At 43.3% G+C, this 15,587-nt stretch overlaps 1 protein-coding gene across 4 annotated transcripts in view; it reads left to right on the top strand.

The window, feature by feature from the left end:
- Rad51b (RAD51 paralog B) overlaps nt 1–9,562 on the top strand; it is a 517,654-nt gene extending 508,092 nt beyond the window's left edge. For all 4 annotated transcript variants that reach the window (XM_048362612.1, XM_048362611.1, XM_048362610.1 and 1 more), the window contains one exon: nt 8,635–9,562. In XM_048362612.1, coding sequence (XP_048218569.1) covers nt 8,635–8,639 — 5 coding nt within the window. In that variant the 3' untranslated portion in view covers nt 8,640–9,562. The remainder of the gene's footprint in view (nt 1–8,634) is intronic.
- The last annotated feature ends 6,025 nt before the right edge of the window (nt 9,563–15,587 follow it).

Below are 15,587 nucleotides of genomic sequence, written 5' to 3' on the forward strand. Positions count from 1 at the left end.
ACATGAGTATGTAAGGGTGTATCACTAATAAGCAATCAGCAAGCTGGGTTGGTATTTACCCAATGTACACGGTAGCTTGGAGCTCTTCATTTTTAGAGGATATCTTAAAAGATTAGAAATCTAGCAGGTAGCAAGTTTAAATGAAGATTTCAAGAACTTGAAGATTACAAGATAAATTCAGGAGGAAAAGAATCTATTCTGCCTAAATGGATTGTATTAAAATCTATACTGTAATATTTGCCTTTGATAAACAGCATTTCTAAAGTTGGTCTATGTTGGGGAAATGGAGGAGAACGGAAAAGAAATAGGCTCGACTGGATCCTCAACAGGCAAGAACTGTTTATTGAGGAACAGCGAGTGGCACAGACCTTCCCACAGGACTAGAGGTTGTGCCTGGGGACTGGATTTTGGGGTGGGCTTATGTGGGGCTTAACAAGGAAGTAAAAAATAGAAAATGGCTTATGGTCTCTCGGGGCCCAGGGTGAGGTCCTTGGCCAGGCTCACAGTGGAATGCTCCATCTGGAGTGAGGGCTATTGTCCCTGGGGACCAAGGGTAGCATCCTTGGCCAGGCCCAGATTGGAATTACTTGCCTGTGGACAGGCATGTAGTCAAGCTTGTTGTCTTGCTTGACCTTGGGAATGAGGCTGGAATCAGTCCTTCAGTCTAATGTGGCTAACAGTGGAGTTATTTGTGGGGATAAGATTCACTCATTTCTAAGATCATGGTTTTGACAAGGACATTTAGAGAAAATCGAAACTGGAAATACAATGGATTGGTAGAAATTTAAAACAATAACAACAAACAAACAATAAGGAATGACCTTGAGAAAAGTTGGGCGGTATCTTACTAAGGGTAGCTGATTGGAACAGTGTGCTTCAAAAAGAAGAAGTTCAGAAAGATGTCTTCTGATGTGAGATTCCCACAACCTGTGAGTTTAAAAAAAATGCCTGGGAGACTTAAAAACCTCACTAGTTGCTTTCTAAGCAACCAGTTCCAGCCTTCATTCACCATCCCCATCCCCCTCTCAGCTACATTTCCCTCTCTGAGGTTCCTAGAAGTCAGAAAACCCTCCTGCTTCTATCTATCAGCCATTAACCAAATGCAATTGTATATACTCCTAACCTTGCTATGTGCTCTCACGACTTTCTTTTTGAGGGGTGAAGGAGGGGAGAGTTCTGCTCCCCGGAACCAAGGGAATCCTTGGAAAGAATACTTGGATCTCAGTTCTAGCTTTGGTATGAATTTGAAAAAGTAAAATCTCTAGGGACCTACTTTTGTCAACTTGAAATGCAAATATGATTCATGGCTCTGGAAAGTTTGCTGTGACCCATTAGTGGGCTGTGAAGTGAGACTGAGTCACAACCAGCACATAGGAAGGAAGGGAAGAAGGAAGGGAAGGAAGTTGAGAATATAAAATTATCAGATTATATCACATATAAAAATATCAGATTATAAAGATATTTGTTGTGTGATTCATTATGAATGTGATCCAGCCTGGGTGATTTTTAGAGACATCTCCCTTCAGCCTTACCCAGTTCCTCTAGGAGGTGATAGATTTATCATTCACTTAGCTTGGTAGAGTTGTACCCCTGAGATTTCCAAAGGCTGGAACATAAAGGCTTATTTTCCCCTATTCTTACCAAATGACTGAGATACCTGCACAATTCTCTGGGTTTTGTTTTTTGTTGTTGTCATTTGGTGTCAGTCTTGGGGCTACAACTATGGGCCTGGGGACCATACCTGAGCTTTTTTGCTCAAGATTAGCACTCTACCCCTCGAGCCACGGCTCCAGTTTCATATTGGGGGTGGGGGGGAGGGTAGTTTTATTGGAGGTAAGCACCTCATGGACTGTCCCTGTCCAGGCTGGCTTCAATCCCGGATCCTTGGATCTCAGACTCCTGAGTAGTTGGGATTACAGGCACGAGCCACAACTCCTCAGATTTAAAGCAGAGACTTTTGCTCCCTGGGAGAGGACACAGGAACTTGCCTGGTGTGAGGGACTGCTTTAGCATGATGGCCAAGGATGGCATGGAGTTGGAGCACTGAGCTCTGGCTGGTACCTGCAGCCCGTGTCTGTGAGACATGGAGGCAGAGGAAGGGATGGGAGACTGAGGCAGGTCCTGTGCTTCCACCTAAGAGAGAAGCCACCTGCACTGTGGCTGGACCTCAGTCTCTGGAATAGAGCCAGGCTGGAATGGTGGGAAAAACTCTGCAGGCAGGGTTCCCTGGGGGCAGGGCTGCTGGTGAACATGGGAATGGTCCCATGTCCCTTTTATCCCAAGATCCTACAGGCTGCTGACCCTGGACGATTTTTTCCCCCTTTAATACCTGAACTCTCAGAGTGCACAGGCTGGCCCAAGGAGGGAATAAAAGGTGAGGGTAAAATGCGATTGCCCAGCTCCACAGGCCATTCTTGGGGATTAGGATTTTGAGAACAGGCAGCTACTGGGGGCCTGACACCCTTCTCTCCCCTTTGTTCAGGGATGGAGAGGGGGACAAAGAAAGGGCAGGCTGGAGGGATGAGGAGCTGGTTAGATTTCTCAGGCAGCTTTTTGAAACACTTGAAGGAGCCTGTCCATGCTATTGTTGTAGTAAAAGAGAACGAGGAACTATTCTCCTTTTGAAAAAAAAAAAAAAAAGAAGGAAAGAAAGAGAGCAAGAAAGAAAGGAAAAGAAAGAAATCTTCCCAGCATCTTCAGGAGGCCACAGGCCATTAACATGGTAATACCATCCTTTGTGTGCCTGGCCTCTCCTGGCTGGACTGTAGGCCTTGGAAATACTTGGGCCTCAAAGGCTAGTGAGCTGTGCCGCAACCAGCTTCACCAACAGCTCAGCCTGAAAGGGGGCCAGGTAGGGCAAAAGGACAGTTCAGCTCTTGTAAAACTGGAATAGGAAGATAGAGACAATGAGGGGGAGTCCTGAATCCATTTTCCCTTTTGCATCCACCCAGTGGAAAGTCCAGTACTCACCAAATGTAAAAGCATAGACAGCTCTGGCTAGCCCAGAATGAGGGAAAAGCAAACAAGTTGACTTTAATAGGGTGGGCCTCCAAAGAACCTGGCCACAAAAAGAAAGGAAAAGGAAGGGCCAGGAGCTAGTGACTCACGCCTGTAATCCTAACTACTCAGGAGGCTGAGACCTGAAGATTGAGGTTCAAAGCCAGCCAAGGCAGGAATGCCCCTAACACTCTAATTAACTACCAAAAAGTGGAACAGTGATTCAAATGGTACAGTGCTAGCCTTGAGTGAAAAAATTCAGGAACAGCACCCAGGCCCTGAGTTCAAACCCTGTATACACACATACACACACACACACACACACACACACACACACACACACACACACACACACACACAAGAGTTTTTTAGTGAATTCTAATTCCACCTGTTTGCTATGGTTGTGTCCTTTGTCTCCTCAGCAAGCCCAGTGTAGTGGTGCCCAGAACATGTTGGGGCTTCTGTAAGGGCAGTCAGGCTGTGCCTCTGATGCCACCAGAGGCCTAGGACAAGCCAGCCCCTGACCTTCCCCAGCCAGCTTCTAAGGAGGGGACTGGCCTGAGAAGAGAGAAGGGAGCACTGGGTCCCAGGGCTTAGATTCCCAGGCTGTTCTTGTAGTGTGGAGGTCAGATCTGGCCAGCGCCAGCATTGGGCACATAGGCGAGTTGCATTATCAGGCATCTTGTCTTGATGGGTGTACCTGAATTCCTAGAGGAAGGGAAGCCCCATCCCCAGGTGATGGGTGTTCCTGAGTCCCTAGAGATAGGGGTGGGCACTTGGCCTATAGGCTACTGAACCTGTCAGTCAAGTGCCTAGGACTGGGAGCTTCCTGTGACCCTGCCCCCTGAACTGACCCTATTTAGGATCAGACCAGTTCAGATGCCATTACCCCATGCCACATGTCTCTGTCTTCATATCTTGTGTCCTGTGTCCTGTCTCCTCATTGTCTCTGGTCACCATGGCGTCCCACTTTAGCTCTCTGGAGCAGAATTGGTTTGTTGGTATTGTTTTTATTCTACCTTTCCTCTCTGGCCTGTTTCTGGACAGTGTTAAGGGTATGTGTGGGCTGTGGGCCTTTATAACAACTGGCTGCCTGCAGACTGCTAATGCTCTTATAAAAACTCCAAGATTTGATCCTTCAATAGGTGGCTTCTCAGATAATTTACTATAAAACATTCTGTACAAATTTATTTGACATAGACCCAGAGAGGTTGCCAGACTCAAAACTACCTTCAATCACTTGGTATAGGGACTCAGCAGAAACAGTGTTTTGTTGTTATTGTTGTTATTGGGTTTTATTTGTTTTTAGAGCTGGAAATCTATGTGCCTCATCTTTTTGGATTTGCTTTTACAATCTAGATTGATCTAGATTTTACAATCTAGGTTGATCACCTTTTGAAGCATATCAGAAAAACCACTCACTCATCTTCTCTATTCCCTAGTCACAAACTTGGGTTCAATTCTTCCACATTATTTTCCCATTCACTAAGTCAACTGGATATTTTAATTGAAAAAATCTCTCCCTCCCCCGCCACTAAATACTACCATTTGGGTTTTGAATTAGTAACCCGGTTGTATGTTTTCTGCCTAGTGGACTCAAAGTAACTTAGAAGATACTCAGTTTCCACCCCGGTATGGAAGTGTCAACAAGGTGAATGGAAATTCACCCTGGCACTCCTGTGGAAGTCCAAACAGCACAAAGTTCTCTCCCAAAAGACATGGAGAGAAGAGTAGTGTGGGCCTATCACATTGTCCTTGACAGGCCTGCTGCCTCAGAAAACACGTATAACCAATTGCACTTTTTTTTTTTTGTATTTTCAATGGCTCAAATTCTATTTTATAAAACAATGACAGCTACAGGAAGTTGCCTAAAAGAAAAAAAACCTTAGCTAAACCACATGAACACAATCAGTACGAGAACAAAAAACAAATTCTAAACATGCTTCAGAAGAAAGAAAAAAACAACCTTAACTTGTATGTCCTGAGGAAGCATGTACATTTTTATCTTTACTATGTGTTCAAATATTGCTCTCCAAAGTGAATTATCAGTTTACACTGTCATGTTTCCATGGCCACTCTTCTTACGCATTCTTTATGAATGTCTGTTTCATCTCTGTCTTTAGAGTGTATGTTTACTATATATCCACATGGTCTGTGTGCTTTAGGCATGTATTTAAATATACTTTAAATATACTTAAATATTTAAGTTATTTTATTGCTTCTAAAGTTGATTGTATGCATAATTCCCCAAAAAGAGGGATTTTTAGGCTTCATCTTAGGTTTTGGTTCTTTTCTTGGTCTTCAGGTTAAGGAAACTTAAGTTCCAAAAAGGTGGAGTGAGATTCACTGTCATAGGAATGGGTTTTGAGTATGGGCCTGAGATTTTAAAACATCAGAAATGGTCAACCCATTTCCTCTTCCAGCAAGGCAGTCCATATCACCACTTAATTACACCTGTTTTGCGGGTCCTTATTGACACACTCCAAGCCCATCCTGAATCTGCAAGCTTGAAATTCTAGGCAAATATTGATCAGGTACACAGATAGAGTGTCCCTTCAGGAAATTCCCTGAGAACAGTTGGATATGACCACTCTCTAAATTAACAGTATTATGGAAGTTTATTTCCTGCTTCTTCAGCATTGGGAAGGAACATAGTTTTGAGCAGTAATAGTTCAGATTCTCATATTTGTCCAGGCTCCATCACACCTATGCTATTTTTGTCTAGTCCCCAGAATAGCTCAACAGCATGTCCTCCATCCAGCAATAGGATTTGTGTGGAATAGAGCATGGTGGTGGGAAGGATGATGGAAAACATCATCCTTCCTCTAAGGACATTTACTAGGAGCTATTCACTTTATTTATGCTATGTAATATTGGCTAATATGTATGTCCACAAACCCATACAAGAAAGGCTGAAAACGTAGTTAACAAATTCGAGTGGTTTTATACCCAGAAAAATGTTGGAGCTCTATTGCCATGAGAGAAAGAGGGAGAAAAATAAATGTTTGATGCCGCAGCCCTTTCAGAGGAGCCCAGTTGTAGAGCTTCATCCCCACCATAGTACAGAGCCCTGGACTAGACTTATTGCATATAGTTTGTATTCTTGGAATGCAGCATGCACACTGTGTGTGTTAAAAATGCTCTTGCTCTCTCTCCCCTCCTCCTTTCTTTTTCTCTTTCCTCTGTCTCTCACTGTCTTTGGTTTCAAAGTATTGAGCAAAGGAGTAGTTTCACCATCAGTTACTCTATCAAGGATCAGCACCCCAAAACCTTTGACCTCTCTTCCCAAACAGAATCTCCCTCAGGCAGGAACTGAAGTATGTGTTGCACAAGTATGTAAGAAAGAAACTTGGATAAGAGTTACTAGTGCTGGGGCTGGGGATATGGCCTAGTGGCAAGAGAGCTTGCCTCGTATACATGAGGCCCTGGGTTCAATTCCCCAGCACCACATATACAGAAAATAGCCAGAAGTGGCGCTGTAGCTCAAGTGGTAGAGTGCTAGCCTTGAGCAGGAAGAAGCCAGGGACAGTGCTCAGGCCCTGAGTCCAAGTCCCCAGACTGGCCAAAAAAAAAAAAAAAAAAGAGTTACTAGTGCTAATAGCACAAACTAGAGCTTGAACTTGGGACTATATGCTAAATACATCCTTCCCCTCCCCCAAAAAATGTGTTTTTTTTTTCTGCTTGCACTTAAAAAAATGGAACAAAATGTCAGCTGAACTAAGCTATAGTAAAACCAATGCCTGGATTATAGTGAGACTGGATCCACAATCTTCTTTGAGAACCTGAAAGCCACTGATAGATTTAACAATGTGCATTTGTGAAAATGTCCAGGTAGTAACACCAAAGGATGTTCAGTCAATTCAAGTCATTGATGAAAATTTCCTTCAAAAGGATTTGGTGTTCTTTCTGGAATTCGATTTAAACTCCGTATCAGCTAGCTTAGTACCGCACATATTTGTTGACTATCGATGGTTTGCAAGCAAACAAGAAGCATCTAAGATGGAAGGGGGGAAACCAAACAAACTAAACAGTTTCTAACTCAATCTAATTAGAGACAATGTAGTAGATCGATTTAGTAGCAGTGGTTATCTTTAAGTAGTTGTACAAGGGGGTTAGATGAGTTTAATGGAAAGCAAACTGTGACACCTGCTGCGGTAGCTCATGGTTTGGATGACGGAGGAGCCTCTAAGTGCTGAGAGCAGGGGCAACTTGAACTGAATTCAGCTTCTGAATCCTGACAGAAACTGCATCCCATTGTCTCTTGACAGACGCCAGTTTCTTTTGCTGTTCAAGGATAGATTTGAGGACACTGGCCAATGCTGTTTAGTTCCATCACTAATGCTGATTTAGTGATAAATATTGAATCATGCTGACTAATGTGTTCTAAATGGATTGACTCAACAATAAAGGGAGCATTCCGAGTCAAGAGTTCCAGTCCTGGAATCTCCCCCCGTGATGAAGTGTAAATCACTTAGCCTCTTAGTACCTCATGTTTTATTTTGTCAATTAAAATGTGTTCATCTCAAAGAATCCAATAAGTCACCTTGACTTGAAAGTGCTTTACTGGGTAACAGAATATGCTTAACAACAACTTCCTGGCTTACGCATCCTTGGGTTATTTACTCGTGATACATACAGAATCAGAACATCCATCACACGCTGTTCACTAGCCATGCAAAACTTCTACTTCCTCTGACTTGCCATGAGAACTGACAGTGCGCTGCACTCACAAACGCTGACAAATAGAGGAGCTTTTGAAAAGTCTTCCTATCCACCTACTGGGGTGTCTGTGTCTTTCGACAACAAATGTCGCCACAGAACTGAGAGCTTGCACTGCACACACAGCTCTTTCTCTTCTTTTGACATATCCCCAGCTAGACTGCTTGAGAACCTTGCCTTCCATGTCCAGATGTTTACTGAATTCTGAAGGCTCCCCAAAGGGCCCAAGTTCTTTTGTTGCTCTCCAAATCATTTCCCACAGAGACTGACCGATGTCCTGAAGGAGCCCTTCAATAGGGAGGATAAATGAAGGCCGGTGAAGACATGACCCCCTGAGGCTTGCCCACATCCACTGGAACAAAGGGTCTGAGGCACAACCTTGTAAGGAGTGTTTTGGTCAGCAGCCTTCCTAAGAGCGGCTGAGTCTCCCCCACAGGGCTGCTTTCAATAGCTACCATCATAGTGGAAGTACTGGGCATTTGTTAAGGGCTCTGGTGTGCTAGGTATAGCACAAAACATCTAAATCATGGTCCTTGGCCCTTTGTGAGGGCTTCCTGGCTACAGATGGCAGCTGGCTTTCTCAGGGGAAACTTAGGGAGAGTAGAGAAATCTGGAGAGGGGCTCCTGCATCCGGGCATGACCTTTTCCCACCCAGTGCAGATAGACTTGCCCTTTGTCTGTAGTTGTGGAGAGTCAAGCCAGGGCTGCAGGACCTCTGGTCCCCGCCTGCACTGCGTTTCTGGATGAATCTGGTGAGCAAAGTACTTAGGTAGATGAGCAATAGGGGTTTGCAGACTGCTGCTGCTGGGTTTTATTTGGATTGCGGAGGGATTGTTAGTGTATATGATTTTGTTGTTTCTTTTCTTTTCAAATGTTCTCCCTCTCTCTCCTCTCTCTTTTTTTTCTTTTTCCTTTTAGGCTAACTGAGGCCATAGGGGTACCGTGACCTTTGTCTAGAGCTGATGGGGGTGTGATTTGTGAAATGAAACAGGACTATGCTGCTTGGAAGAAGGAAACGGAAGCCAACATAATGAGGATTAATTAGCTGATTGCTGTTGAGATGGTAACAGATTTGTTCCTAGACCATGGAGCCTGTGATTTCGGACCTAGCAGGGAAGGTGAAAACGAAGAAGCTTTTGTTCAGGACTCAAGATGTGTGTAAGGCTGAGGTCTTTGCACTTACATAGCACCTTTCAACCAGGCACCGCAAAGCCGTTTAGCCACATTCATTAATTAAAGCCCACAATCTTCCTGGGGAGAGGAGGAGGGTGACTAACAAGATTTGTAATTACAGGAGGGAACATTTCCGAATAAAGTATTGTCCACCAAATAAAGAGAGTGGTGTAAAGGAATTGGGGGTCTCCCAAGAGTAACGGATTCAGAAATGAAATCATGGACTGATGGGGAAGGCTGGGCGGGCGTGAGTGTGGAGGCACGCCTCTGTGTCACTGGGAGGTCTGTGACCTCAGAATTCACTGACAGTTTCGGGTCCAACCACGAAGAGTATGTATGGTATTAGTGGCATTTGGAAGGTCATTAGTGGCCTAACTATTGTCGTGTAAATGCAACTTCCCCTGGTATATTGTTGTATCACCCTGCAGAACAAAGAGTGAGATTCAGAGCCGTATTTAATAAAGGATGAAATGATTTCTATAGATTTCAGACCCAAAGCTGGGCCAGTCAATTAGCAAATAAATCAATTGGTGACCCATGGGGTAATTTAGTGCTTCCCAGCAGAATACCCAGTCTATGAATTCCTACTGCTCTGAGGCCCCGGAGCAAAGCATCAGATGAGGTCTTTCAGTGCAGTGTCCGGGACTTTAACCCCTTCCGAAGTCAGGCATTAAATCTCCACAGACTTCGGCATTGGGACCCTCCTACCCAAGTGGTTAGTGACTGCCAACTGTCTGCTACAGAATCATTTACCATACCCCCTGCAGCGATTTTAAGCAGCTTAAAAATCTCGATATGGATAAAACATAAGATATGGGTTAGAATCAAATATACCTTATCAGTGCCCCACAGAGGACTGTGCACCGAGGCAGAAGGGAGTAATGAAGAGATGGAAGTCTGAGTCTATTCATGACTTAGTAAATTGTTGAGCATTCATCAAGTGCTCAAGTGAAGCTCCAAAATAATAGGGTGTGTTCCTGTCCTCAAGAAATACATTAAAAAAACTCAAACTGATAATTAAATATAAAGCAAAGTGAAGTATGTTTGGAGAACTTGTGTTCCATAGAATATATGTGAAAACCAAATTGACCTTTGCAACTCATTACACATAAATTTCCCTTGAATTCTTGTGACATGAATTGGCTAATTTCAGACATCAAAGGAAAATGTTGGTGACAGACTTGAGAACATACTACCCCAAATACAAGAAAACAGCAGAAACAAGAATACTGTCTCATTCCCCCCTCTCCCTTCTGAAACAGGTCATAAAACCTAGCAGTCCTTCCCTTGAAATAGATCATTAAAACGTCATTCCAGAGGTGCCCTCCTTATACCTAGAGGAAAGGAATGTCCTTATCTCTGAAGACACAGCGATGCACACAGAATACGAACAAACAGACCTTGCTAAGTACCTCCTAGTTTATTACCATTAGATCATACCATTTATGCTCCAATCATACTTCTGCATAGAGATCCACAGGTTTCTCTGTTTCTTTGTGTCTTCATTTCTGAAGGCCTCCATGTTGTGTAAACTTTGTATTACATAAATCTGCCTGCTTTTCTCTTGTTGATCTTTTATTATAGAGGCCTCAGCCAGGATCCTGCAACCAGTGAGAAAAAGGTTTCATGGCCATCTGTGGAGGCTGAGATGTTTCCCTTGCTTTAGGGAAAGCCAGTGGAAGAAGAATTCTTACCAAAGTCGTAAAATGATAATGATAATGATGATGAGATATGAATTTAAAAGAGGGGTCTATCTGAAAGAACCAGCTGGGTGGGGAAAGGGGCAGTAGGGGGTAAAGAAGATCAAAGTAAAATCCATATAAATAATATAGATGGAAAGAGGGAGGGTAGAGGGAGGGAGGTAGCATAATAAGACCTGTGAATTACTCTTTGCAGGGAAGAAGGGCTAAGGAAATGTAATAGAGGCAGTGAACTTGATCAAAGTACACTGTACTTTATGTAACTATAAAATTACAGTATACAAATTAGACTATAGTTATACATCTATAGAAATATCACACTGTAATTCCATTGTACTACTAATATTCATTTTTAAAAAGAAATGAAAAGAAAACGGGGGAGTTCTTACCAAGGTCTGCTTCCCTAAATCTCAATCTATAGTATCTGGTTGAGAGGGGAAGGTAGACATTTCTTCTTTTCTTACTTTCCAAGTTCATAATAATAGAGAGGAAAATACTTGTTTAAGCCACGCACCAATGGCTCCTGCCTGTAATCCTAGCTACTCAGGAGGTTGAGGTCTAAGGATCACAGTTTGAAGCCAGCCCAGGCAAGAGGGTCCGTGAGACTCTTCTGTCCAATAAATCAGAGAAAAAGCTGGAAGTGGCACTATGACACAAGTGGTACATCACAAGCCTTGAGCTAAAAATGCTCAGAGACAGCGCCCAGGCAAGCCCCAGGACTGGCAAAAAAAGAAAAAAAAAAAACTCTGGCCACAGTGGGCTTAGGGTTAGTGCTTTAGGGGAAGTTCCAGATATGACGAGATCTCCATCTTTCTATGTCTCCTTTGAGGACATCCCCCTCATCCAAGGTTAAATCATAAGAAGAAATTACTGGTTTGAGTTCCAAGTCACTTAAAAGATACCTTTGGTTTAAAAGAAAGAAGAGGTCGGTGAATTGTAAACGTTTCTCTTGTTAACCTGTGTTTTGTTACGGGAACATCAACCATGGCCATGTGACAGGTAAAGAAAAGACACTGCTTTCCCCCCTTCCCTTGGGAAAGATGCCATTCATTCTCTGTAACTCTTTAATCAGGTCTCTGCATTTTCACTGCACTTGGACAGGAAAGCTGAATGGCTCTTCACAGATGAATATGGGTCAATCAAAAGAATCTGAACAGGTAAAATGAAGACATCTCCATGATTCCAAATGTTGAGAAGTGTTTTCCTCCTTGAAACACATCTCCTGAGTTCAGGAAACTCTTAAGAGTGGTGGACCAATCTACACAATCCTCTCTTGCTCTGAGGCCATGCTGCTGGGACAGGCCTGGACAGTGGCTGTGCACACTGCGCACACACCCATGTCCTGTACCACACACCATACTCACAGTCCCGGCTGGGCCTTCCAGGTTCTCATAGTCTCCCTTCTGCAGTAATGAGGAACCTAGACAAGAAAGGACCCATCTTTTATGGGAAAGGATGGAATTGGGACTCAGGGTGCAGCCAATCCCTCTTTTCCTCACTTTCTTCCCTCTCCCACATGGAATTTCTGTCCACAAGCCATTGAAGCCTCTCATCATCCCTGCCTCCCCCCATTCACAAAGCTACTTCCCACAGTACAACACACGATTCTATAGGAAGCTGGTGAATGTTTTCGAAATAAAAAAATTGCCAGAAATGGTTAGGTCTTCTGTTCTGAGCAGCAGCTGAATAAGGCCTGGGTACAGAGCTGAGAAGACAGCAGAAAGTCAACACTTTTCACCACCATCCAAGAGTAGGAGACATGGGCAGGAAAGTTGCCCCAGGGAATGGGGCAGGAAAGAAGACACAGGTGGCAACAGGTTGAGAAACTGTCCAGTCTGGTATTACCCATAAGATGCTAGCAAGGTATCTTATATTGTTACTTTTACTGAAAGTAATTAGTGATGCAGTTCTAAGACTTTATAGGAGTGTATGCGCGCACGTGTGTGTGTGTGTGTGTGTGTGTGTGTGTGTGTATGAATGTCTATCAGGTACCCAGCTATTTTGTTGAGGCACTGCAGTCTGAGGGAAAATTGAGAATATTTCTGGATTAACTCAGAGGTACTGAACTCTGGATATTTTCTTATAAGTTGCGTATTGTGGGGGAAAAAGATACTGCTCAAAGACAGGATTGTAAAAGTTTCTCCAGCAAAACTAGGACTACCCAAAGAGAGTTTGGAAATGGAAGATAATGGCTTAAGTTTTAGGCAAGAAGTGGATGAAAGCAATGGGAAATGTGAAGTATCTGATTCTGAACAACAACAAAATGTGGTCTTCGAACTGCTTGCTTTTGTTTCAGAATTACCTCCATCACGTTTGTCCTCCACCTGTGAATAGAGAACTTTTATTTCACTACAGGATTCAAAGGCCTCAGATAAAAGAAACGGACCCATTCTATTTTCTAAGTTCAATATTGTAAGTATGAGAGAAAACACATTGCCTTCATTTCTGAGTTCTGCTGAAGGCACGGCTCAATTGAAACACCAATTTTACAGCCCTCCAAATGAATCTGGGAGGAAAGGAAACCAGTAAATCTTAAGATACAAAGTTCAGGAGAGATTCGATTTTGCTGCCTAACAAACAGTCCCACCCCCCCAAACCTCAGTGACTTAAAGTCTGTCCAAGTCTTGAGTTTCCAGACCTACTCTCATCTATGTGGAACTCAGAATTGTACTTTAGTATGAACACACACTTCAGAAAGCTGCCACTTTAGAGGGGGAGAGGGGCGATTAAAAACAAAGTGTGAGGTGAAACACTGACAGTTAAGTTCTTCCTCCAAGAAATCCCACACGTGACTTCCATGCCTGTGACTGCACAGCCACGCAGCCATGCCAAACGCCAAGGAAGTGGAAAAGTGCAAGCTTCCCCTGAGTCTAGTTATCAATAAGCATGTGTAACTGCCACATACCATCATTCTTTTTCATTTTGCTCCTTATGTGAACCTTTCCTTAGATCACCTGGCATACAACAAAGATCTACAGAGTGGTGTTGAGGAAGACCAAACGGTTTTCCAGCCCATTTTTATCTACAGAACTTTTTTGAAAGAGAGTAGCCAGAAAGGACCAGTTAATGATAGATACGTGCTATCAGGCACAAGTAACTCTGGAAACGGTCAGTGGGTTAAAAGGAGCCTATATGGCCTGGTTTCAATAATAGATTTAAGATGGAATAACCAGCTTTGAATTGCCTGGGACCATCATGCTTTGTGTGAAAGGCCTTCTGGAAATATGCTTTTCTACTTCCATTTCTTCTCTTCTTACTAGGCATGATTTAAATTCCCTTTAAGCCTTGTGACTTTTCCAGAAAGCAACTCTCCCTCAGTGGGGATGGGGGGGGGGGGGAGGGAGAATTATAAGACTTTCCCTAAATATTCTTCCAATAATGAATTCCTGCTTTGAGTGGGCTGCCTCCATGTGTTTTCAGTCAAGTGTTGATGGCGGCCTTGCCAGGGGACATTTCCAAGAGACTGTGGACCTAAAAGATGAGGGCTTGTACTGACAACCTGTTCTTGGTTTTCTGTCCACTTTAGTCCTCTTGAGCCCTGAAATCAGAGTTGAGAAATGATTCATGAAATCTCATTGGTGAACCAACACAGCTCTGCTACCTCTTTGTTCTCTTTAAGCAGGTAAAAAGATTAGGTTTCAAGGCTTCCTTTCAGAGAGATCTATGGACCAGATCTTGGTCATGTAAAAGGGACTTTCTAAGACCAAATAAGTTCTTTGTAGATACCAGAACTTCCTTTCTTTAGGACCTAAACATAGTCTTGGCCTACTCTGACATCCTAAGAACAAAAGAAGAAATTAGGTCATACTGTTTCCTGCCTAAAACTTAGTCTCAAGAACACCAATGTCTTCAAAGTAAGCCATGGTGGTGGGGCTATGTTTAGTAAAAGAGCTAACCTACTCATTCTCCCTAAAGCAACCTCCCCACATGGAACTCCTGTGACTTTTCGTTTGAAAGAGTCTTGATTATCTTAGGTAACATGTTGTTAAGGATTTGAGCAACATGGGATTTTAATGACTTTAGGAAGGGAGGCAGCCTTGGGGATTGCCATCACAATGTATCTGCTGTTCTCTTTATTCTTATGCCATATCCCATAGTTCTACTTACTGAAAGTTTTAGTACATTTGGCTGTTTCTGATGTCTGTGGCTCCTTAGGAGACATCTCAGCTTTTCAACTCTATTTCCTATTCATTCTTTCACTTGCTTAAAATTCCTAAGGAAGAATCAGATTGGCTCAGATTCACCTTATTGTCTTGTCTCAGTAAGCATCAGCGGTCACTAGCCAGCCAATCAATTTTGAGCTTGGAAGTCACTGAAAACATGGCTGCCTGAGCTGCAGAAGATGTGAGTAAGGGTGCTTCTAATAGAGGACTGTGAGAGGGCAAGGAAATGATAAACTCTACTACATGCTCTATCCTCTAACTGGATTGCTACAGGATACCCATTCTCTCACTTGCTTCATCCTATCCCTGTAGACCTGGCCTCCTTATATTCTGTCATAGCTGAGGCATCTTCTATCTCTTCTCCATCCCCCAGTGTAGGATGCCAGCTTAGTCCTGCTTCACCTTTGTTTAAGTATACAGTCACACAGGAATAGGATTGGTGTGTAAAAGATGAGATATATTTAGAAATATAAGAAAGACTGAGGGAGGTGGAGAATGAAACTAACTAAAACACTCTTAGCTAAAGAAAATTGTGTATCCACCATGAAGCTCAGGTACTTTTTCTCCTCCCAAGCCTTGGAGTAATTTTCCTTTCCATACATTAGCAAAAGAGAGAACTCTGAGCAAATGGGAAGCTATTATCTCTTCACTAAGCTCCCAAACTCCTCTGGACCCACATTCTTTTTTTATTATTATTATTATTTTTTTTTTTTTTGGCCAGTCCTGGGCCTTGGACTCAGGGCCTGAGCACTGTCCCTGGCTTCTTCCCGCTCAAGGCTAGCACTCTGCCACTTGAGCCACAGCGCCGCTTCTGGCTGTTTGTCTGTATATGTGG

The sequence above is a fragment of the Perognathus longimembris genome, chromosome 14 (assembly GCF_023159225.1).
Source record: "Perognathus longimembris pacificus isolate PPM17 chromosome 14, ASM2315922v1, whole genome shotgun sequence".
NCBI classification, from domain to species: Eukaryota; Metazoa; Chordata; class Mammalia; order Rodentia; family Heteromyidae; genus Perognathus; species Perognathus longimembris.